General features: G+C 39.3%; 1 protein-coding gene across 1 annotated transcript in view; it reads left to right on the plus strand.

The window, feature by feature from the left end:
• The window catches only part of LOC137153804 (protein mono-ADP-ribosyltransferase PARP14-like), a 32587-nt gene that overhangs the window by 6302 nt on the left and 1701 nt on the right, over positions 1–24584 (plus strand). The window contains 13 exon segments of the mRNA XM_067549593.1: positions 964–1212; positions 2051–2287; positions 3539–5829; positions 7480–7716; positions 8006–8227; positions 10544–10607; positions 11433–11582; positions 12955–13017; positions 14715–14882; positions 18393–18602; positions 18694–19299; positions 20900–21045; positions 22938–23112. Coding sequence (XP_067405694.1) covers positions 964–1212; positions 2051–2287; positions 3539–5829; positions 7480–7716; positions 8006–8227; positions 10544–10607; positions 11433–11582; positions 12955–13017; positions 14715–14882; positions 18393–18602; positions 18694–19299; positions 20900–21045; positions 22938–23112 — 4818 coding nt within the window.

Genomic DNA, 24584 nt, shown 5'->3' on the forward strand with positions numbered 1-24584 from the left:
AGGATCTCTCTCTGGCTTTGGCCTCCAGGCTCAAAAGCAGTTCAGAAGAATAGGTGACTGGGAAACAGGAATATTTGGGGCATGATCAGCAAGTGCCTACTGCAATTCTGCTGAGAGTGCTCAAGCTCTGAGACTTTATGATGTCACTTTTCTTCTGTGCGGAAAAGACAACGTCACTCAGCTAAAGATGCTCTTGAAACTAATGCTTTTCCATTACTTGGGATGAATCAGTCTCATTCAAGGTTTTAGGAGCAGTGGTGTGTCCCTTAATACCTTGAGTGTCTCTGAAAGTTCTAGGCATGACTAGTTAAAATCCGTCTCGTTAATGTACCAGCTTATCAGGTACATCTGAAACTATCTTTCATATTCCATTGGAAACACTGGATCTCCCCTGCTTCTAACAATGTGTACTTAAATTTAACGTCTGCGTTGTATTAGTTCATGCTAGAGATGGCCCCAAAATAACCCCAAATATTGAAAACTTCCAAACTTTGGATCTCAGGCCATGTTTTGTGTCTTAATCCCATCTTCAGTTTATGCCTATGTGTGCCTTCTATGTTTGATCAGATGTGGTGGATGAGGCTCTAGGTGAGTTTCCTGTAGATATGCAGGAAAACCCTTTGATGTTTTATAGTATACAACAAGAGTTCTGCTGCACCTTAAAGACTAACAAATTTATTTGGGCATAAGCTTTCATGGGCAGAAACTCACTCAGTTAGATGCACAGTATACAGTAACATAAGCAAAGCTTTTGTCCCCATAATCATTTTATTTTTTCCAGGAAAGAAAGCAAGAGTCCTTTTAAGAGAAAAAGAGAGAGGATGAAAGGTTTAAAAAATGAAAAACATTAAAAAGTAAAATAATACTGAGTTCGTCCTAATATATTTACCCCATGAAATGTTTTGAGTGTGTACAGCTATGTAACACAGTGACATCCTTTTATTTGTGCTTCTGTCAAACTAGATGTGCAGGAAGTCTTTCGAAGAAAGGAACACTCAGTACAGAACAGTGCGCTCCAGGTGGAGAATATTCAAGAACGCCCCCAAATGACTTCATCTCTAGTTGTGCTTGAAAATATAGAAGAGTCTGTCACAAAGTGCATGTTAATTATGCTGTTGGAGAATATCAGTGGCTTATCAGAAAACAGTGACTTCAGCATGGAAATGATACCTGAAATAAATGCTGCCGTAGTTACCTTTATAAAAAGCATAGGTAAGACAGAATATATACTGCCAATAATTTTAGCTGTAGTTTTAAAAGGTGGCTATCACCTAATACATTAAGAATTTGATCCAACTCCGATAAAAACATGTGAATACTAAATTGGGATCTAAATGGACTACTGTCACTTAAGAAAAAGTCCTGGGTATTGTGGACAGCTTCCAGTGTGCATCTATCATTAGAAAGACAACCAGAATGTGAGGATGTAGAAAGATTGTGAGAGAAAATAATATTGAAAATATTTCCATGCCAACTTCATAAACTGAAGTTGCAACCACACTTTGAATGCTGTATTCCATTCTGGTCATCCCATCTCAGAAAAGATATAACAGAAATAGAAGGGGATGGAGCAATATGGAGAGACTTCCATATGACAAGAGATTAAAAAGATTAAAAGTGCTTATTTTGCAGAAGAGATTAATAGGAGGAGACGTGAGAGAAATACAATAATGAATAGTACTGAGAAAGTAAATTGAGTGCTCCCATTTTACCTTTATGATACTACAAGAATAAAGGGACAGCCAATGTAATTGAAAGACAACTAATTTAAAACTAAGACAACTAATTTAATTTCAGTGTAATTGGAAGACAACTAATTTTAAAAAATGGAAATACTTTATTACACAATAAATAAATACTTTATTACACAATTGGTCTGTGGAATCCACTGCTGCAAATACAGTGGCATTTACACTAGAAAAATTGCCCGGTGCTGAAAATGGTTTCATTACATGTGTAAACAGAACCAAACCATATTCAATATCATTCCAGAAATAATAACAGTATAAAATGTTTCATGAATGCCCTTTTTCTTTTTTTCTGATTTCAGATACTGTGGAATTTTTGGTTATGTGTGCCCAAAACAACAGAATTAAAAACTTAAAAATTACTGCCAGGCTTCTTGAATTGACACGAAGCATCAAAGCTGAAAACATACCATCTAATCTTCCCAAAGATTATGTAACTATCTACTTTGAAAGTCCAAAGAATGGAGGTGGCCCAGTATTAGATGTTAAACAGTTACCTGAGGAAAAGTCAGCTATCATTACCTTTTGTGATCACAAAGGTAACACTGTCTCACTTTCAGTACTAATTCTTATTAGAACATGAACATGATATTCTTAGAAAATGGTTAACCATATTGGTGTCTGAAAATAGATGGCTACCCTACTAATAAAGACCCAGGTTCAGTGTCATAAAAGTCAGGTTCTAAGGCCCTATTCCAGCAAGGTGCTAAGTGCTTTCTAGGAGGTGTTGTGCAACCTCTACTCAACATTGGCCTCAATGTGACTTGAAGGTTCTCAGAATCTTAGAATTTGACCCAATGAAAGTTTTTTTTAATCTAAATAAGAATTAAGTAGAATCTGAATAAGACTTCTTGATCTGGTTGACTAGAATACCAGTGAGTATTTGTTGCATATTCAGGGATCCAGAACTCTTCTATCATGTGTACAGGAGACCTTTATATAACCCGTAATATCTTTGTTATGCATGAATTGATGACGCTGATGTTGTTTCCTAATATAAACACAGCCATGGTCTTTCACCACAGTTGAATTAAGGCGAGGATAGGGGAAGCAGGTGTCTTAAACCACTTTGGGCTGTGATCTGTTTGGATTTCCTAAGCTAAGCAGGGTCAAATTTCTTCAGCATCTGAAAGGCTGACTTCTAAGTGATGATGATTCCTTTTAGTCAGCGTAGAACCAATGCCTCATCATGGTGTCAGGGCCACTTCCAATGAACAACTCCCTGTATTCAGAATCCCAAGGTTTCCAGAATAATTTTGTTTGACTTTTAATTAAAGACCTCTGGCAAGTGACTTATTTTTGTCTAACACGCTAAATGGTTGCTTATGAAGTTTCAGTATGTTAGACTTTGATGTGTAACCTGGATCGTGGTAATGCCACTTCTGTAGTCTCATCAGTCGCATTTTCCTTTGCATTGTCTATCCCATCTAAAATGGCAGGAACATGCACAAAGCTTGACATTACTTTTTGGATGGGCAGTGGACCAGGAGTTCTAGTTATGAAGTTTAGAATAAGAAATATTTACCCCTCCTTTTGCCATGCCCATCTCTCAATAAGCCCTCAGAATAAAGCATAACTGGGAAGGTAAATGCCTGCACAGGTGTACTGAACAAAACAAGTTGAAAACAAAAAATCAATAAAACCGTCATTGCCCCACCCCTCCGAAAACAGTGTTTTGGAATCACAAAACACAGAAATAGACACACAAGGGAAGTTATTATTCTGTTTAATTGTGTTTCAGGGTGATTTATTTATTTTTATTGAAATTCTTTGTATATTTTAATTTTTAGTTCTGAACACTGTCTTGAAAATGCAGCATTCCCTTGATCAAACACCAATTTCTGTGCATCCGTACTACAAATCTTTGGGTACAGCTCTATATGGAAAGAAGAGACCACTAATAAAGATGCCGGAACCAATCAGAGTTCCACTGGATCCTTACATCTTGCAGTTTTTACAGAAGCATGATAAACTAATCCAAGAAATAAACCAGGAAATGGAAAATTGCCATTGTGAGCTAAAATGGCCCCAAACCAAATGTGCATACCCAGAAATTACATTGTGTCCTTCAGCAACTTTGTCTAAACAGAGAAGGTCAATGATTAAGTTGATTGAGACTTGGAAAGAGGATGCTTCCAATGAGTTCTCATGTGTCATGTCAAAGTACAAGGCTATTAAGTGCAAAGTAAATGCAATGGTTTGGGAAGCCATAAAAAACAGATTGGTGAAGGACTGTGTTTTGACTATACCTGACATGTCTAAGGAGATGGTTATCGTGGCAGGTGACATGTTGGCTGTGGAGGGTGTGGAGAAAGAACTGAAAGAACACATGGAAAATGCTGCGAGAGAAACAGAAAGGGAAAAGCAAAGTATAGAAGTAAATATGTCAGTTGCCCCAGAAAAGTATTCAATTTTACACAACGCTGGGCTAGAGGAGAATATTTACAGGGAGTACCCACGCTTGAAGATCTCTTATGATGCTGCAAAGAAGACAATTCGCCTATGTGGAGTAGCTGCGGAAGTATATAAAGTCAAAAGTGACATCCTGGAAAAGGTGCAGAACATGGCACAGAAGTCAGTTACTACTTATCCTCAGATTTTCCAGTTCCTACAGCATGTAGATAATGAAACTCTGTCACAAAGCTTATTTGTGACAAATCAAATCAATGCCTTTTATAAGCTTGAGAATGATACTGTACTGCTGATAGGAGACTCTCCTAAAGTTCTCTTAGAAGCAGAAGAACGAATGAAGACAGACTTAGACTATAAATGCATTCCTCTGGAAGACAGGGAAGTCATCAGAAAGAGAGAATGGAGGGAACTCACTAGCATCTTGCACAAGACATATAATGCATCTCAGGAAACTCTAATAATTGATGATCTGCTCTCTCTGGAAGGAGATCAAAAAGTAGTTCTTGCTGGTTATTCTAAAGCTGTAGCAGAAGCTTATCGGAAGCTTTCTGATTTTGTAGATAGAAACACACAGGTGCAAAAATTAATCCCAGTTAAGTCTATTGCAGTTGCACGGTTCATAGAGAAGGAAAAATCTCACATTTGTCATGAATTGAGAAAGAAAGACGTGACAATTGATTTTGGTACACAGACTTCACGTAAAAGTATTTCCCTGAGTGGACCAAAAGTTGAAGTGTTGAAGGTTGTCCACCTGATTGAACAAGTTCTGTCTTCACTATATTCTTCAAATGTGTTAATTGATAAACCAGGAGCCAAAGCATTTTTCAGAGACAAAGAACGCCTGTATGTTAGTGAGGCAAAGGATCAATTTAACTGTCTGATCAGGCTGCAAGAAGATGGAGAAGAACAAAGCGAAGATGGTGAAACTGGTAATGATAAGACAAAAAAGCTCCGCTATAAAATGATCCTGCTCGATGGGGTTATGGTAGCAGTTTATAAAGGTGACTTGTGCAGTCATCCAGCTGACGTGGTGGTGAATGCATCAAATGAGGACTTAAAGCATATTGGTGGCCTGGCTGAGGCACTTTTAAAAGCTGCAGGGCCAGAACTACAAACAGAATGTGACCGTATTGTGCAGAGACGAGGCCCTTTGCAGCCTGGCCGTGCCGTTATTACGGATGCTGGGAACCTCCCGTGTAAACAGGTGATTCATGCTGTTGGGCCCAGATGGAGGGATCATGAAGCAGAAAAGTGTGTGCGCCTGTTAAAAAGAGCAGTAAAGGAAAGTCTACGCCTGGCTGAAACATACAATCATCATTCCATAGCCATCCCTGCTATAAGCTCTGGGATTTTTGGATTCCCATTAAAACTGTGTGCTCACTCAATTGCAATGTCCATCAAGGAAACCTTGGAAGATTCTCCAGAGGACAGCTGCCTGAAGGAGATTCATCTTGTGGACTTGACAGAAAAAACAGTTCAGGCTCTCAGTGAAGCCTTGAAAGATGTGTTTACAAAGAAATCACCCCAAGACAATGTATTGCCTCAGTTCAAAACAGGCCACCAGCCCAGAGAAATTGGGAGCGTTAAGAACAGAAAGGGTCTCCAGACGGTGACAACGGATGAAGGTCTGAATGTCATACTGGAGAAAAAAGACATTCAGGATGCTACAGTAGGTGTTTTAGTTTATCAGATATTATCCAGCTGCATGTAAAGATTTTTCTCAATGTTAAATGGCAAATGAGAAGATACTACTTAAACTGATTTCTAAAATGGGAATTCTATAATGAAACACACATGATGTGTTAATTAAAGCAATAAATGGGAGAGGGACCCAAGCCACAAAGTTTACATCTAAATCTGAATTTCAAATATTCAAATGTTTGACTCTGTGGTTTTGGTTCAGCTCACTATAAAGATAATCATTTGCATACTCCTCCCCCCCCCCCCCGCCCAGTTTGGGGGTTCCAAACCCCAGTTTTTCCCAAATTACCACAAATTCAGGATGTTTGAATCTAAGTTGAATGTGATTTTGGGTCCAGCTCTAGAGTCAATATACAAAATAATTGGCTTTTTCAATGCGCTGTATTGAAGTTAGAATGGTTAACACTGTTATCCATAGGGCTCCAAGCTGACAAAAGGGAATCCGGGCCAAGAGATGCCATTTTCTCTGGTCTTGCTTCTGTACAAGGGGTGGTCTGTGAGTTGTTTCCTTCCCCTCTAGCTCCACTGGGGAAGGCCATGATTCTGGGCTCTGAGTTGTATAGCTTGCAGGAGCTAGGATGCCTGGAAAGAGCAAGAGCAGAAGCAGCTGCTTAGTTTGCTTTTGCTAAAGGTTGGATCAGTAAGTTGGAAACCTGAACTAATTGCTCTTTGTTTTCACACTCCCTGCTTATCCAGAGTTCAGCTGATGCATTTCAGTCTGGCTTTTCTGGACTGTCTTTGTGTAGTCCAGTGTGATTCCATATTACACCCTTAGTGATTTTGTTTTTCTCTGTATTAGTGGCTCCAAGTACGTCTCAGTAGTCTGTATGTCTTAACATCCCTGATTTTTCTTTTTAATTAAAAATCCTTTCTCTGACTCACCACAGCCAGTTATGCTGCTCCTTCATAAAGTGTGGTCTTATTGCACTGGCTATGGGCTGCTCTCCTTGAAAGCTTTATATTTGTAAGTTCTATTGCAGTAACAACCTATCTAACCCGCTATCTAACTCGCTGTTTAAAATACCTCCCTATTTAATGTTAAAGGGGAGATCCAAAACAAAAAATGGTGGGTTTTGCTATTTACTGTGTCTTTATGATGTAAAAAGACTGACTGCTTCAGTTTCTACCACCCCAGTTTTGTATCTGGGATATTGCTTTTCTAAGAAGTAGCATCCTGCCCCTTGTGAGGTGGGAGAATAGCAGCCCAAGTTACAGCTGTGTGTGACATCAGAGGCATAGCTCAGGCGCCTGAAATTACTCAAGGGCATAAGTGTTTTGGCCTAAATTTGCTTCAGTTTCACTTTGGTGTAGCTGCTGCTTTCTGTTGGTATTGCTGGGAAAGTGCCATGGGAAGGAGAAGCTGCACAGCAGCAATTCTTCCTAGAAGAATTTAGAAAATGCTGCAGGCAATGTAGATCAGCAAAAGGCAGGATTCCTGTGCTCCCATGACAGATTGAAACCTCTATATACCTCCTATGCAGAGCCCCTGTTGAGAACTTGATGTCTGTGTTAATGCATTTCTTCTTGCATTTTGTGTTACTCATGTGGCCTATTGGTGCTGATAAACATTTCCATTTAAGATCCTGTTAGAAATATTTTTGTTTTGTTTTACTTTCAGACGGACGTGATCGTAAGCAGTGTTGGCAGGGATCTGCGGCTTGGGGTAGGTCCGCTTTCTCAAGCTTTGCTGCAGAAGGCTGGACCAACGTTACAGCTCGAGTTCACTGAAGAAAGCCAAAGACAAGTACCGAAGGAGGGGTCTGTGCTCCAAACAAGTGGATGTGGCCTGGCCAGCAGTTTTGTGTTCCATGCCATTGTTCCTGTATGGGATCAAGGAAGAGGAGCTGCCCTGAAGGTAACAGTCTTTATAAATTTGCTGCAGAGCATTAATTTTGTTTGAATGTGCTCTTCATTTAACATGAAAATGGATTTAATGTGGATCCTGTACTGAAGTTACATAGCCATGAGCAGGGGGTGTCAGCTCTATTTATTTCAGTTTGAATGACCTCAAGATGTGTGATTCATGTTTAATAATGGGGGGGGGGGGCAGGGATGAGGAGGGGGAGGTTAGGACCAACGGACACTATTTGGGATTAATAAATAAAGACTGTTGACAAAAAACAATCTTGCTGTTTTTTATACAGACCCTAGAAGACATAGTCAAAGAATGTCTGAAGAGAACTGAAGCTCTGTCTCTACAGTCAATCACGTTCCCAGCAATCGGGACGGGGGGGTTTACATTTCCTAAACCCGTTGTTGCGAAGTTAATGTTTGATGAAGTGTTCAAATTCAGTAGTAACAACAGCTTGAAGTCTCTTCAGGAAGTTCATTTTCTCTTGCATCCAAATGATAAGGATAATATTCAGGTAATTTCTTTCATGTTGATGTCTTTCCTGTTACACACTCCTTTAGTTATTTATTACCAGTATGATTTACAGCAGAACCTCAAAGATAGGAACACCTCGGGAATGGAGGTTGTTCGTAACTCTGAAATGTTCGTCACTCTGAACAAAGCATTATGGTACAGTCCCCTGCAGTCAGTGTTTTCCAGCTGAGGCTGGGAGAGATCTCTACAAAGGTAGCACCTGGCAGCACTGTCTGGTTTGCAAGCAGCTCCCTGCCCTATTCCTGTTTCTTGCCTTTGGGCTGAACTGGTGGGGGGGCCTGCCCCCATCGTCGGCACTACAAGGCCCAGTCCTCAGCCGCCTTCCCCCAGGTCTTGCTCTACTCTGTGCACTGCTCACCAGGCTCCAGAGGCAGCACGTGGTAGGGGGTTGGTGCCAGCCACCTGCCAGCGCCCTTCCCTCCTCTGCCCCTTGCACTCCCAGAGGTGCTGGAAGGATCCAGGAGTACAGTCACGGGCAAAGCTTGGGCCGCATCAGTGCGCAGGCTGTGGCCCTTTAAAACTCTTCAGAGCGCAGCGTGCAGGCAGTAGCTCTGAGCCTCGGACTCTGGCTCCCACTCTAGCTCCAGGCCAGATTATGGCTGCAAGAGCAGCAGCTCAGTAGCTCCGTGTGGCAGTTTCTTTCCCATGCAGCTTGTCCCCCGCCTAAGGGGGTGATGGTGAAAACAGCTTCCCCCTCCCAGTGGGGTGGAGTGGCGGGGGCATGTGTGTGTGAAACAACACCCTTGGCATACAGGAAACAGCACAGAACCCAGGCTGTTTCTGCTCTGCATGCTGACCTTGAAGATGCAATACAAGCACAGTATAGTATTTGTTTTTTCTTTTTTCCCCTTTTGCTGCTGCCTGAGTGCTTACTTCCAGGGTGTTCAGTTGACTAGTCAGTTTGTATCTCTGATGTTCATATCTTTGAGGTTCTGTTGTAGTTCTAATATTTTTAAAGGCCTAATTTATTATTTTCATTATAAATTACTTTAGTGACAGGTTAACACTGATGTCTCAGTGGGCCTGAGCCTGTGACCCTTACCTGGGACATCCATGTTCATGTTGATTTCAGTATTTTGGATTCTGAAATCCTTAGTCGGGCAAACTCCTGTTTAGTTCAATGGGAGTTTGCCCAAGTGAAGACTTAGTGAAAAGTGAGTGGAGACCTCAGGATTTGGCCTACTAAGTAAGGACTGCAGGATTGGGCACCGAAAGATCAGCTGCTTCCTCACAGAAATCTGAAAACATGCTGGGTGAAATCATGACGCCACTGAAGTCAAAGGGAGTTTTGCCATTGACTTCGGTGGGAAGAGTATTTCACGAGAAACCATTCTCCTATATCCCACTTGTCTTCTGTTTTTGTTTGTTGTTTTCCTTTGCTCATTATTAATAGAGATATTAGCATGATGACAGATTATTTGGTTAATGAGATCCTTCTGCTTATTTCTCAAGTAGTCATTATCTTCTGCATGTGATAATATAACTGTTTCCATAGTAACCAATTGTGATGTCACAAATAGGTGATTTTTAACTTAAAGTGGGGAATAAACTGCATAAGCAGATGACCTCCAAACAAAAAAAAAATCCTGTTTTCATTCATATTAAGCCAGTAATAAAACTCTGGGGAAGAGGAATTAAGAAAACCTGTATGTATATGACTTTATTCTATATACACATGAATATAATATGCATATATTCAACATTGTTTCTGACCTGAGGTCCTGATTTTCAGACCTCATTGCCCACTTGTTCATATGCATTTTCCATGCATACTTCTTAAGCACCGGTGCTTATGCCTGCAAGTGACAGGTGCTGCACTAGGTGCCAAAAAGCAGCTAACCAGTTCAGAAGAAATGAACTGCTTAGCAGTGCAAACTTTCAGTAGGCTCAGCATTTTAAAAGGTTCAGTTTGCATTCGGCTTTTAATCAAAATGTTTCTCACCTTTGCTATTACTGGCTCAGCTCCCCCACTGGTAGAAGTGTTGCATTAATGTAGACAAGATTCCATAGTTGTAGGCATTTTAAACGCTGTATTTTTTAACCCTGCTCAGAGCAGTTCTAGACGACACAGCAATAAAAATACCTGCAACTACCAGCACCTAGTTTCCACAAAAGTTCCCATTACTACTACTACTGACACTTAGACTCTGCTGTAAGGTGAACATTATGTGCATGAAATACCTCAAATGCAGATATATAGCTGTTAATTTTACTTATGAGAATAGCCAATTTGAACCTGTTTCTGTTGGGCAAATCTCTGAAACCTTGTCTGCAGTACTTTTGATTCTCTTTCTAGGCATTTACAGATGAACTAGAATCTAGGAGCAATGGGAATTTCAAGGCTGTATCATCGAGTCCAAGTAAGGTTGTTTGTTTGGATTGGGTTGGGTTTTTAAGCAGTTTTGTAAATACAAAGTTGGCAGGAGAATGTCACCAGTACGTAGAATAGTCTAATGAACTGACATTCTTAAACCCTGGAGGTGAAAAACTTAGGGGAGAAAATATTTTGTCGTGGTGACATTCTTGTTCTTCAGTGCTATTGCCAGCCTTACTACGTGGAAGAGAATCCGTTAGTACTATACTGATAGATTCCAGGGGTTGCTGGGATCAGAAACTGTTGCTGTCACCATGCCAAGCAAACCACAGATAACATGCTACAAGAGCAACCACTAGAACGGTGGGCTCTCAACAGCATCATTTCCCTTCTTCACACCCTTTCAGGCCATCTGGGAAGGTTGCCTCCTACCTCTGTAGCTTGAATGGTCCACACAAAGGTATTCAGCAGGGGTAGTTCCTTTCCATTTATTAATTTTTAGGAGGAAAATTCTGCCAGCACGGTATGTGAGTGAACAGCACGTAACACCAGAGATTCATTCAGGAGAATATAGAACCTATTCTTTTTTCCATTGAAGCTCATAGCAAAATTCCATCAACATCAATGGGAGTAGGAATGGGTCCACAGTGCTGAAACTGGACGAGTTCTCTGTCTCCCTGGTCCTATAGACTGAATAACGGAAGGCAGAAGCAAAAAAAAAACTGGGTTAGAGAATATTGGAATCCAAGAGGATACTTTGTGTCTTGAGATCCCAAGCTCTGAGCTGAATTTACAAAGCTTACATAAGCTCAAGGGAATAGCACCTTTTCTAGGACAGACCTCTCTTAATATATTTTTATTTTCCTTGCAGGTGTCATTGGACATGTTTCAACGCCGGTATTGGGGGTTCATGAAATGCAGCTTGGTCCCATTACATTCCAGGTAGCAACTGGAGACATTACCAAGGAAGATACATATGTGATTGTAAACATAGCAAATTCATCATTTAATGCCAAATCAGGTACTTTATTGAATACCTATTAATTTAATGATACATTCATTGCTACCTATTAGAAATGGAGGAAGCATTTTCAATATGTAAAACTTTTATAAAGTTTTTTCACAGTGGAAAAATGCGGTGGCAAATGTCTGCGCTTTGTGTTTATTTGTTACGTTAAAGGCCAGCAGTCTTGCCTTTTCATTTCTGGGCTGTGGTTCTCTAGCTTTAGAGTTGTTCCCAAGGGTAATTTTCCATTGTGAAATGTATGACTTAGGCTACTGGTACCCAGCTTTGTAGCATTTGAAAGCCTCTTTTGTCTAATAGAATTGCAGAGAGCTAATAAATAATGGCTGAGTGGTGTCCTGACATTGCGTTGGGATGTTTCAAGCTAGCAGTACAATGCCAACACACATCAATGCAACTTCATGATACAAAATAATATCAGGATATCCCAACACAGTTATTTTGTGACTTCCTTTGACACAATGACCTACATTGTCAACTGCCGCTCGTGAGCGCACATTGTAAAGCAGGATGGGGTGGAAAAGGTGACATCAAACCACCTTTGTGCATCTCTGAGCCTGGGCCATCAATATGCTGGGCTGGTACCTGGGCACAAGTCAGAGCAGCCTGAAGGGACAACCCTCTTGTTCTCCCTCTCTTTATCCTATGCCGTGATGTTGATTCTCCTTTCCCTCTGCCCCCACGCAAATTCTAAATATATTGTTAGGTGCCCATCCTGCTTCCTGAGCGCCAGGCCCATATAAAGGACTGCCTATAAGTAAATTAATGTCCACCAAGCCCTGCCAACCCTCAGCCCATTCCCCTCTTCAGAAGCCCAAGAAAAAAGATGGACCTTGCCACTTGCCCAGAAGGTTAACAAATGGAGGCTCTGGCATTCCATGGAGGTGAGTCAGTTCCAAAGTCAAGGACCTCGGACAGAAAGCACCCTGCTAGCAGCTGCCACTCATTTGTGTCAAGGGGGCTTCAACTTGAACATCTCTGCTGACCCCAGCAGTAGCAGCATAACACAAAGAAAGAGGCAATCTGTCAGCTAACGTAGCAGGGTGACTGGACGCTGGCAACCAAGAGAGCTATGAAATAAGTTAATTTGTAAACGTAGTATATTCTTTGCAGCCAATATGAGATGTTATGTGGATTACTGAGCGCAATGGGAATTGGCGAGGCTCAGCATTTTGTCGGATCTGGCCCCATGGGAGTTTTGGCTATTCAAGGGATGCAGAATCTGGTTGTTAGTGCATGAAAATATAGCATGCAGCAGGGCAAAGTTTGAGAGTTTATTATGAGAGTTTTCAGAAAGATGTGATGTGATTTTTGAGAACAGCAGTTAAAACTGACTTAGTGAACTAACATGCTTTCTCATTTATTTAAGGTGTCTTCAAAGCAGTGATGGAAGCGGCTGGACCCCAGGTTGAAAGAGAATGTGCTGTGCTTGGTATAATGGAACATCTATTCTGTTGATTTCATTATTTTTGTACCTGCTCTCTCCAAAAATTGAATGGCTGCTTATGCTTATTCATGATGTTACAATCTCCTAGCTGGATAATATAATTATAATAGGAAAGCACATTACATTACATAACGTTGTGCTGGCTTTATTGATTTTCGAAAACCCTGCTGTCATGGCACCTACTTGGGAAATGTATTATTTTGGCAAAAGGAGGATAATTTGGAAGAGAGGATATTTGATCCTAATGAGTATATGGGAAGTCGTGCAACCTTAGGCTCCTATTCATGAAAGTACTTAAGGAAATGCTTAACTTTTAGAACTTGTAGAGGCCCATTGGCTTCAGAGTCACTTGAAGCTCATGTGACTTAAACTCATGTGCTTAAAGTTAGGCACATGCTTGGTGGACCTTCTTGAATTGAGGCAATAGCAATGTTGGGACTGATCCCACTCCTGGAGAAGACAATGGGAGTTTTGCCACAGACTTCAGTGGGTGCAGGATCAATCTCTTAGAAACTATCAGTGTCTCTCCTTTTTGTATTTAAAAGTGCACAGTTGCTGTTAATTGAAATTATGTAGCCCAGTAGCTACTCAGTCTGTGAGGTCGTCTACAGTCTTTGGATTCTGTCAAACCAGTGCTGAAATTAAACCATTGCCAAGAGTGGTTGACACTTACTAGTGCAAGAAAAATCCTTAGTTACATATCCTGAAACAGAAAATGAAGTAGCCCCCCTCCGCCCCCAGTTCTGGCAGCTGAATTCCAATATAGCACCTCTTGCTTCACATTTTTTCATTTTTGACAAGTCTGATTTATTAGCCTGATCCTGCAAGGTGCTGAGTGCCTCCCACTCTGTGCCAAGTGCCCTCAACTCCCGACCCAGTGGGAGCTGAACGTCTTCTGCACCTTGCAGGAGGTGCACATGATCTCACAGTTGATTCATTGCCTTTCTGCCTAGTAATACTATTTGTACCTTTGTGCCCACAAATCCATCTTTTTTTTTTTTCAGCATAACTCAAACTTAACATTTTAAATGACATAACTCATGGATTTGTATGTGTCTCAGCCTCCTAGCAATAGCCCTAAAATCACTTGGGCTCTTTGTTAGTCAGCCAGCTCATCAGTAAAATGATTATAATTTGAGATGTCTGGAGGTAAATGATATAAATAAAGCTAAGGGGTTTCTCTTGCAAAGGTACTGTGCATGTTCCATTGATACACATTTTAAGAAATGTTGATAATACAAATTAAATTATTTAAATTTAATAGGCATTAAAAGGCAGCTTGTGTTAAATAGTAAACAGTTCTCTGCTGAGCTCCCAGATTCATAAGTAAAACAGGAAATTCTGAGCGTATATGAAGTTCACATCCAATTTAAGATATCATCTTAAAGAAATTTTAAAAGTAGAATGTTAGCAGCGAAAATGTTAATCAGATAAGCTGGTATCAACAGACCTGTATGGATAAAACCTTCAAAGATAGATTTCCTTTCCGCTTTTCTATTTGGAAATATCATACCAGGCAAATTTATATCCTAAAGCTCTACTCTCATCTGGTGTAGATCAGCATGGCTCCATTAAAAGTCACCAGAACTGTTCCACTGCACACCACCTGAGGGTCAAGTCCTTTGTTATTATAAAGGGTTGATCTATTAATCTTGTCTCATATTTTTTCTTCTGTCTTTCAGCCTTGCAGCCTCACAGTGGCTTTATAACCACACAAGGTGGAAAGCTGCCGTGCAGTAAAATTATTCACCTTGTTCATCATCAGGATGTTAAGGCTCAGGTCTCTAAAGTGCTCCAGGAGTGTGAATTGAGGAAGTACCCATCTGTTGCCTTCCCAGCAATTGGAACAGGTTTGCATTTTCTTGGAAAACAATCAGGGTTCCTTAGGTTTAGTTATTACTTAAGAATGATGAACTGAGTGTATGATTACCTGTGGTGTTGGTCAGAGTTGCAGATCGATGTGGAAAGAAAAAGCAAAATTAAGATCGCTGAAGTAAGTTTACACATAAAATCATACCAGCAGAGTGGTTTAAAACTGTCATGTTAAAATTACAGATTTGTATAGCAAGTATCTATATGCTTTAGTATCTAAAAGCCTGACACTACTCTTACTGATTCCAGCAGAAGCATAGTCTGGTCCAAAAGTAGACTAACTACTGGGTTCAGCTGGCTTGCTATGGACAAACCATATATCACAATTGTGGCAGATGACTGTATGGCTGAGGGGCTGCATTTTGTGGAGAGATGTTGAATAAAGCATGCAGTAATGTATAAGGACCTGGCTAAGGAGTGCCAATTAATGATACCAGAGCTGAATGGACTTTTTTGGCCGTGGAACTTTACGTTCTGGGAAAAAATTCAGTTTCATTCCAACCAAAACTGATTTTTTTTCTTGCAAAAATAAAAATAAAAAAATATGAAAAACTTGGTTTTCAAATCGAATAAAACATTTTGTTTGACCCCAATTGATTTTTTTAAAATTTCATGTTGTGTTGTTTTCCACCCATTTTTTCAGTTAGCTACATCTTGAAACAAAACGCCATTTTGAAGTCAAAATATTTTGTTTATAAAGGGCTGAAATAATCTATTTTAACTTCTTGGGGGGGGGGAATCAGCCAAAATGGTTCACCAAATTCAACCCAAATTTGCAGTTTCAGCGCCCCAAAAAATGAAAATTTTTGCCCAGCTCTAAATCATATATTGACACTAATGTGACATGATCCAGGAAAAACAGGTTGTATTACAATATTTCTGCTTTGCAGGTATTTCTCCAAGATAGAAGATAAGTTTTAGTGAACCTGTTAAGAATATATGTAAAAGATTACTTTAAATGTCAATGTACACTCTGGTGTCATTTTAAAAAAAACTGTAATATTTACTTGAGTGAGTAATTCTGTTATCTTCAGTGGAACTGTTAGCATGAGCAGGATTTTCTCTGTAAGGGGGGCATGATTGGGCAACAGATTAGTAAAAAAAATAAAAGACATTCAGAACTGTTATGGTAGCCTCTGAGACCTCTTCTACAGGGTTCCCCAAGAACTCAGTTCAAATCAGGTGTTGTCACTCAGGTTCCTTTATTTGGCATACAACAATTACACTGAGTTGATCAGACTCAAACGTAGAGGGTGGATACGGGGTATACCACACATCCAAAGTAGCACAGAAACCCTCTTCCTTTATGTGCATTTATTATACATTGCATCACACGTTTTGGGATTGGTTTGGTCACTTTGTAGGAACCAATCCCGGTACAGTGTGCACAGTCCATTCATAACTTATTCTTTACTTCATCTTATGGTCAGGGCTTATTTTATCCATTGTTATCTTGCCCATTGTAAATGGTTCCTTGCGTATTCCCCTTATTTTAACTAGTATAGCCTACTGATCCTTTACCTCCCTAATCTTGTCACCCAAGAAGTGAGGCCTCACCCATTTCCAATTACTCATGTCATGGCAGGCCTACAAGGAACAAGAAACCATGTACTGAGCACTCAACTATTCTGATTTATTCATTTAAATACAGAACTAAATGGACCATAAATAAAAGGCACTATTAGCACAGAGTTTTAATTCCTGTTTTAGTCACAAGAAAAAATTATTTGAGTAGTCTCATCCCATTTCCTGTTAATGCACATCTCAAAATTGCCATGCAGTCTGACATAATTTGAAGCAGCCTGTCTTCAAGGGAGACCCAGCGTGGGCAAAGTAGGTCTGGCATGAGATGTAGGAGGAAGCTGTCACAGCGGTTGCCAGCCTTATGCCTGGCTCCAACCCAAAGGAGTGGAAATAAATAAACCACACCCATTTGAAATAAATGACAAGGAAATACTAGAATTAGCAGCTGGAAATTTGGGGGTTGATTGAATTGCATATTGTAGTTTTGAATTGGGGTGATCTTGACTAGGCTAAAGAGGTCATACAATGAGTTTCACAGTTAAATGCTGTTAATATGTTATTGCAATGTGTTGAATCCATTTGTGAATGAATTTACTGTTTATAAAAGTGGCAGACTAATAGCTCTTGTTTCAGCTATGGCACCACAAGATCCCCACTTTGGCAGGGAAGTCAGGAACCAGTGTAATTGGGATCCTGCTACATAATATGCATAATCCTGCCAAATTGTATCATATTAGGACGGGACCATGTGGAATTGAGTTAACTAATACGATGATTACCACAAACTCTACCAGCAGTGTAGACTAGGATAAAATGTGTTTAACATCATGTCTGCTAGTCATGGGTGAGCCCTGCAGGTTCCAGGATTTAACCATGACTAGATGGCATGATGCTCAAGAAGACTCCCTGAAAAGAGCTCACATCCCTTAAGAACATAAGAATGGCCATACTGGGTTAGACCAGCTATCGATCCAGCCCAGTGTCCTGTCTTCCGATAGTGGCCAATGCCAAGTGCTTCAGAGGGAATGAACAGAAAAGGTAATCGTCAAGTGATCCATCTCCTGTCATCCATTCCCGGTTTCTGGCAAACAGAGGCTAGGGACACTTCAGAGCTTGGTTTTGTATCTCGGCCCATCCTGGCTAATAGCCATTGATGGTCCTATCCTCCATGAACTTATCAAGTTCTTTCTTAAATCCTGTTATAGTCTTGGCCTTCACAACATCCTCTGGCAAAGAGTTCCACAGGTTGACAGTTTTACAGTTCCACCAAAAGAGCAACAAGTCATTTTTTTTCATCAAAAAGATAGCCAATTTGCATGTTTATGTTCAGTAGTATGGAGCTTTTTGGAGAGAAAGGCAGAGAATGCAGCCTGCACAGTCTGCAGCCTGTCAGTGAATGATTGCATCCAGAAAAACATTAGAGTCAGGTTTCTCTTTAAAGAGTTCACAAAATAACTCTCTTTTTACAATATATGATTTTTTCAAACTGTGTTTCATATCTGGTTATGCTGACTTCATTATGAGAAGGAGACTATTGCCCTTACAAAGATGTTTCAATAAATCACCATAGTCATATTTTTCTATTGTAATTATGGAGAATGAAGCCCTCTGTTTAGCCACAGAATAAGTACAGCACAGATATAGCAACAGTGCAATATACCTCAATTTTAACTTGGAGGAACTACCTTTAATTATTATGATTAATTATTATTATTATTACTTCATTGTGTTAAGTGCCCACAGTGTGCTTGGCCCTATACAAATAGAGACAACCTCTGCCCTGACAGCTTGCAGTCTAGAAGATAGACATTCTTTGATCTTTTTACTGAGACTGTTCACAAGATCTTCAGATAATGCAAATGAGGGGTGGTGGGGGGGATGGAGGAGGTTTCTGTGATATAGAGACCATCTCAGTTCACATACTGTTCACCAGCATATATGTATTTTTTATTTATTTGTTACAGGTCAGGCAGGGCAGAATCCAGCTACGGTAGCTGAGTATATGCTGGATGCTGTAGTTGACTTTGCAAGTAGAAAAGCAGTCCAGCATGTGAAAAAAATTAAAATAGTCATCTTCCAGCCACAGATGCAAAATGCATTTTATGCAAGTATGCAGAAAAGAGAAGGAGGTACAGTTTCACCGACGTCAGAATCATGGTTTTCTAAGATAACATGTGAGTAGTGAGTGTTTTTAAATGGGTACATAAAACTAAATATTTTCTAAAATAAAAGTTAAGTAATTACAGATCTTATGTTTCATTACAGCTTTTTTAATGGGCAGAAAAAGTCCAGCTGGAAAGAAACGTGCTTTGGTTCTGGAGAAGAAAATTGAGTTAGCCGTGTTTCAGATTTGTGGTGAAAGCCAAAAAGATGTGGAAGCCACTAAATCCTGGATAACAAATCTGATTTTAAAGGAACAGTATGAAAACACTATTTCAGATGAATTTATTGAAAGTTTTGGTGAAGCAGAAGTTAAGAAACTGAGTGAACTCCAGAAAAGTCTACATATTACCATTCATCTGGAAACTAAGGAAACTCCTATTGTTAGAGTTTCTGGTATAACTAGAGATGTCTATGAAGCTTCCATAAAAATTCAAAACATGCTCAAAAGAATTAAAGATGACCAAGAAGAACAATTGAAGGCAAAACTTGTTGGCAATCTAGTACAGTGGAAATATTCCATAAACAATAGTGTTTTCACAGACTTTGACCCTGTGACAAATATGCATTTAGAGGATGCTAAAGCAGCTAAAAAAGCTCACATTAATATTAAACACCTCAGGAAGGTCTACAAAGTAGACATGAAAACTCTACATGCTACAGGTGAACAAGGAACAGTTTTAAATATTCAACGTGTCCCAAAGGATGAAGGTAAATTAAAGCTTTATTGATCTGATCTTCACAGCTGTTTTATTATTATTATTATTGCGTGAAGGATCTGACAAAATACACACACTTTCATTCACATACTTAAAAATTCTAAATAATGCTAGTCTATTTTCTTAGAACTATTGATGATTCTGAACATAACTGTATTTGTAAACATATGGAGTCTGATTCTTCTCTCACTTACACTAGTGTAAAGCTAGTGTAATGACATTGACTTCTGTAAAGTTACTCCTGATTTATACCAGTGTAAATAAAGGGGTAAAGAGAATTCAGAATTAAAGAGGACATCTCCCAACAGAGACTGACCAAAATTCGTAGGATATATCAAATAGGCTTTCTCAATCATCCAACAGCAATGCTTCTAGATGGAGACTTATATCCAGAAGTAAACCTATCTTTTGCCATAAATTTTCAATTGCTTGGCATTACCGCTGCCAGTAATTCCATTTAGCAATTTTAGTTTGAAATGCAACAGCAGTTGTGTCAGAAAGCCAGCACGTAATTTTAAACTGAGTTTCTTGTATACTTGCTGCCAGTTTCCAATATACCAAAAACTTGCCTTTTTAAAAATTTTCTTTTCAATTGTTTAACCATGGATTGCGTCACAAAGTTTGAGCTAAATCATCCACCACATCTTGGGGTCCATCAACACACAGATATGCTACAATGTGTGCTATGGAGAAAACTAAGATAGATTTCCAGTCAACTTGATCTACCAGGTAGCTCCATAGATTTCTCAACTAAAGATATAGTCAAAGGAAGTTGACGTGATTATAGGGAGAAGTTTTTAGTTCAAGAAACATGAATGTCTATGATTTCAGGCTGTTTTACTTCCTTTGATTTCTCTTCAAAAGATGGAGATGAGGAAGTTGTATTTAAAGAACTATATTAAAATTTTAACTTTCTTAATTAGAATATATTAAATTGTATATGTTTACTTTTTCTTTTCCATATTTCTTTGTGGATTGTGTTTTCCAAAACCTTTTATAGTAATCACAGTAAAAGAGTAATTCAGACCCCTGACACAGCAAAAGTACATGTTTAAGGGCTTTGCTGGATCATGACCTCAGTAAACAAATATATGCTAGTGACAGAAGAGTGAATTAGTTGTAGCTGTATTCTTTCTCAGCTTAATCACTTTGCTAAAAAATCATTTGATTTACCAATATAATAAAAACATTATAAGTCATAAGTGAATACCATTCCATATAAAAAGGATAAATGTGCCAGTATTGCCACTCTTTACTCACGTGAATTGTCCTTAGTCATGTGAGTTGTCCTACTGACCACAGTTTGACCACTTAGGCCCAAAACATTGAGTGGTCCAGAAGTAACAAGTGAAATTTCCCAACATTTCTAAATCTTACTTTAGTTAATTGATTTTGTTTGGAAAGGGAGAGCTCAGATTGGTAGCAAAATAGAAAATCTAATCTGTGGGACAGAAACCATGGCAAAGAATAGGCTTGCCAAAGAATTTGTGGAAGAAAAGAATGAATAATAGGTTCTCTTTTCTGTTTTTGATAAGGCAACAGCCTGTACCAGAGTCAGAACTAGGTGTATTAACAAAACATTTACTTTCCAGATAAACAACCAGTAACGCTTCCTAAAGAGTGGTGTGATATGAAACAGGAATTTGTCAGACTGGTTACCATGAATACAACAGAGCAAGAATATCAAGATGTTCAGAGGAACTTTCTGAAATCCTGCCCCACATTCAAAATAGAGAAGGTGAACTAACATGAAGAGAGTGAACTTTTGGGCTGAAAAAACAAGTAGAAACTTTTATCTTTTATTTTGTATTAAGTATTTACTTGTAGTCACCCCTTCCACTTCTGTGTTTCCCAAACACTACACCCTGAGGTCATAGATAAAATCGAAAACTTCATCACAAATCTAAGGAACTTTTCTATTCTAATAGCATATGACAGTGGTTGTCAACTCTTAGAGTGATTTGGCATTGAGGCAGTTTGTGTTCAGTATCCCCAGATTAGGAAATGAGATAATGAAGGTAATTCATATATGAAATATAGGTGCACGCACATACAGTCAGAAATCAAATGAAAATCTTTCTGCTGTGAATGTTATAATAAACCACCTCTAAGAAACAGTCAGATTAATCTCCTCCAAGTAAATGTTTGACTCTTGAAGTCCTTACTTACACAAACCTCTCATTAGGCCTGCTTCTTCACCCACAGTGCATTTTCATTGGTGAAAGGAGTCAGAATTAAGAAATCCCGTGCAGGAGATCTGCATATACCTCTGCATTGTGGGACTCTGTCCTGTAGGATGCAGAGTCTCCAACAGCCCAGTGTACATGGCGGGAGGCAGGCAAGGGGAACATTGGGTCCAGTGGAATTGCATTAACATAAATCCTTCTGCAGGGGGGAGAGCTGGCTGGCCACACACACACTTCTGCAGCCTTGAGGCTATAGTAGCAGTCATAGAACAGTTCTCTTGTTAATCCACAGTTTGGGGAACAGATTCCTTCCCTCTGAGTCCCCTTCAGTCTGTGCGCTGGTTCCAGGATTTGGGCTATTGACTTCAGTAAGTTTTGCCTGAATGTAGGTTGTAAAGCACTTTACAAAGGTGTAAGCCCCAAGGACAAAGCGGAATTAGTTAGCATCTAAAGGGAATGGAACTACGAGAAATTAGATGAAATTAAGAATGGGGAATTGTATTCTGAATATCTCAGAAAAGTTCCCGATGGTGAGATCCACTAACCTAAGGAATAATGTTCTGAGACAATAGAAGAGTGCCATAGCACTTGACACATTAAAAAAATATATGAAGCAAAATGCTAATTAGCATACAGAGGGAACAGTTATGCAATGGCATAACCTAAACCAGCTTCTCCAACTCTAGATCCTATTAAAGTTAACTTACAAATTGGAAGCTCTTATGCCAACGCTCTTTGGGCCAGATCTAACAGGCATATTTCCTATTGCCTTCAGTCGGAATTGGATTGATGCAGATATACCAGGTTGCACCCTGGAACCACATCATGTTCAGCTTACAAATAGATTGCTTTCATGAGTAGGCCAGCAGAATTTGGTCCCTAGAAGTGTAGTCTTAAATGGCAATTCTCAGCAGGCTGAGTTATATAGTTGAGGACATAATTTTGACCTCCAGGTTGGGATCTAAAAAAGAAGCTTATTCTTGTAAAAACATAATGGTACCCCCTACAATTCTTCTCCGTTGTGGGAGAATTATCACCAAAGAGTTCAAATGTTCAGAGTGCATCTTACTCAAAAGCACCTTTTGCTGCTGGCCATAGTACAGCAGCAGAAAAACAACTGCATACCTCTAAAACTTCATCACTGTGCTGAGAACATACCAGTATTTGCCCCATATACCTGGTTCATTAGGCAAGTCTCAAGTGATTAAAAGGAAATGGCCAAACTAAGGTCTTTTTCTAGGCTATCATATTCTGGTTATTTTTTAAATTATTGTTTCACATGCAATAATGTTTGTATTTCCAGTGCCTCGACTCTAAATAGACACCACAGGGGCAGAATGATCTGAAAACCAATTAATTTATATTTGTTATTTTTTGAATGCTTTGCTGTTATCATAGATATTGGACATTATCAATAATGTGTTTTATTTTTCTAACTTTGCAGATTGAAAGGATACAAAATCCTTACTTGTGGCAGACCTACCAAATCAAAAAAATGTCTCTGGACAAAAAGAATGGCAACACAAATAATGAGATGCTCCTATTCCATGGAACACCTAGCTCCTCACTGAGCACCATTAATTACAATGGGTTTAATCGTGGTTTTGCTGGAAAGAATGGTAAATTATTATTATTCAAAGCCAGTTAATTTCCTAAACAAGGAATGGATGAGTATGACATGGTGTGAAATAATGGTGTCATATGCACAGCGCATGGTGAGGCATGAGGTCAGAAAGAGAGTGGACAAAGAATTAGTAAACAGAGAGAATAATCCTGTATGGAAGGGAGAAAGCATTTGATGACCTACTATGGTTCTTCCATATGTGTCTTGAGCACATGCGAATTGTTTATATGTCACCATCTATACAGGCTCTGACGTATGCTATTGTAGTCATTCAGTAGTTATTGAAATGTCTAGCTAATGAGTTCTGATATATCTGTGCTCGCATAATCTCTTAATTACACAGCTGTTTATTCTTATGAGACAGACAGATCATTCCTAAAGCCAAAGGTTTTCTTATGTTTTGGGGGGTTTTTAAGTCTAGCCAGATACATGATTTCATTACTGGTTAATGTGCAGGCTTTTCTTTTCAGTTTATTTGTACTGTTTCTTCTCTAAAAATTGTAAACTGACAATAAGATTAAGGGGTTTATCAATGTCAGGTGGCTAATCCCTTGGTCCATGCACAGTATCAGCTGCAGGCTAGCAAAGACACTGTAAATTTCAAATCTTTTAAAACTTTGTGAAAGTTGATATGTTATTAAATGTATTCTCTAGCTCACACAAAATGTTCATCAGAATGGGCACTGCATGGCTTCCTTGTCAACTTTCTCAGCTGAGATACCATGGAGTGAATTGACATGGAGACGGAACTAATAATCTTTTGTGCCTAGAAAGTGGTACCTTGTTATCAGATATGAGGCAAATTGGCTGAGTTAGTGTGGGGAAGCTTCTGCTGCTGCTTCTGCTGCACCTGTTCTCGGGGATAGTTAGATGACACTTTTCACAAGAGTTAACTTAAATTTAATGTGAACATTGTTACTCTTTAACTAGTGTCATGGACAACACTGTTAAATATAAATCAGATTTTCTGCACTGACATGAAGACTTTTCTCTTCAGAGCCTCTGGCATGGTAATGAAGTTGTTTTATATTTTAGCACCCAAAGACATGGTCTCTGCCTCAGATAAAATCTGAGGCCCTGATTCTGCAAAAGTGTATGCCTTTGCTTAGATTTAAACCTTGAACTCAGTTGGATTACTGAGAATACATACTTGACAGGATCAGGGCGTAGTATAGACATGAAACAATGAACAGGTGTGACGAGTAGTAAAGAGCAAAAAGGGCAAGGAAGGATGAAGTCTAAAGCAATAGGATTCAGTTCCTTGCATATATTTTTGATTATTTGCATCAGAAGCTTTCTCCCACTTTCAGAAAAGAGAAAAAACAGGTCCCAGATGAAGAACCACGATTCTTCCTCCTCCTGTGAAGTATAATTAGAAAATTAGAATTAGAATGATAGAATCTTAGAATTAGAACATTCTAAATGCTTGCCGTGTGTTACATAAAAAAACTACACAATAACAAACAG

Source organism: Emydura macquarii, unplaced genomic scaffold (assembly GCF_026122565.2).
Source record: "Emydura macquarii macquarii isolate MOO-44397 ecotype Brisbane River unplaced genomic scaffold, CSIRO-AGI_Emac_v2 contig_1253, whole genome shotgun sequence".
Lineage (NCBI taxonomy): Eukaryota > Metazoa > Chordata > Testudines > Chelidae > Emydura > Emydura macquarii.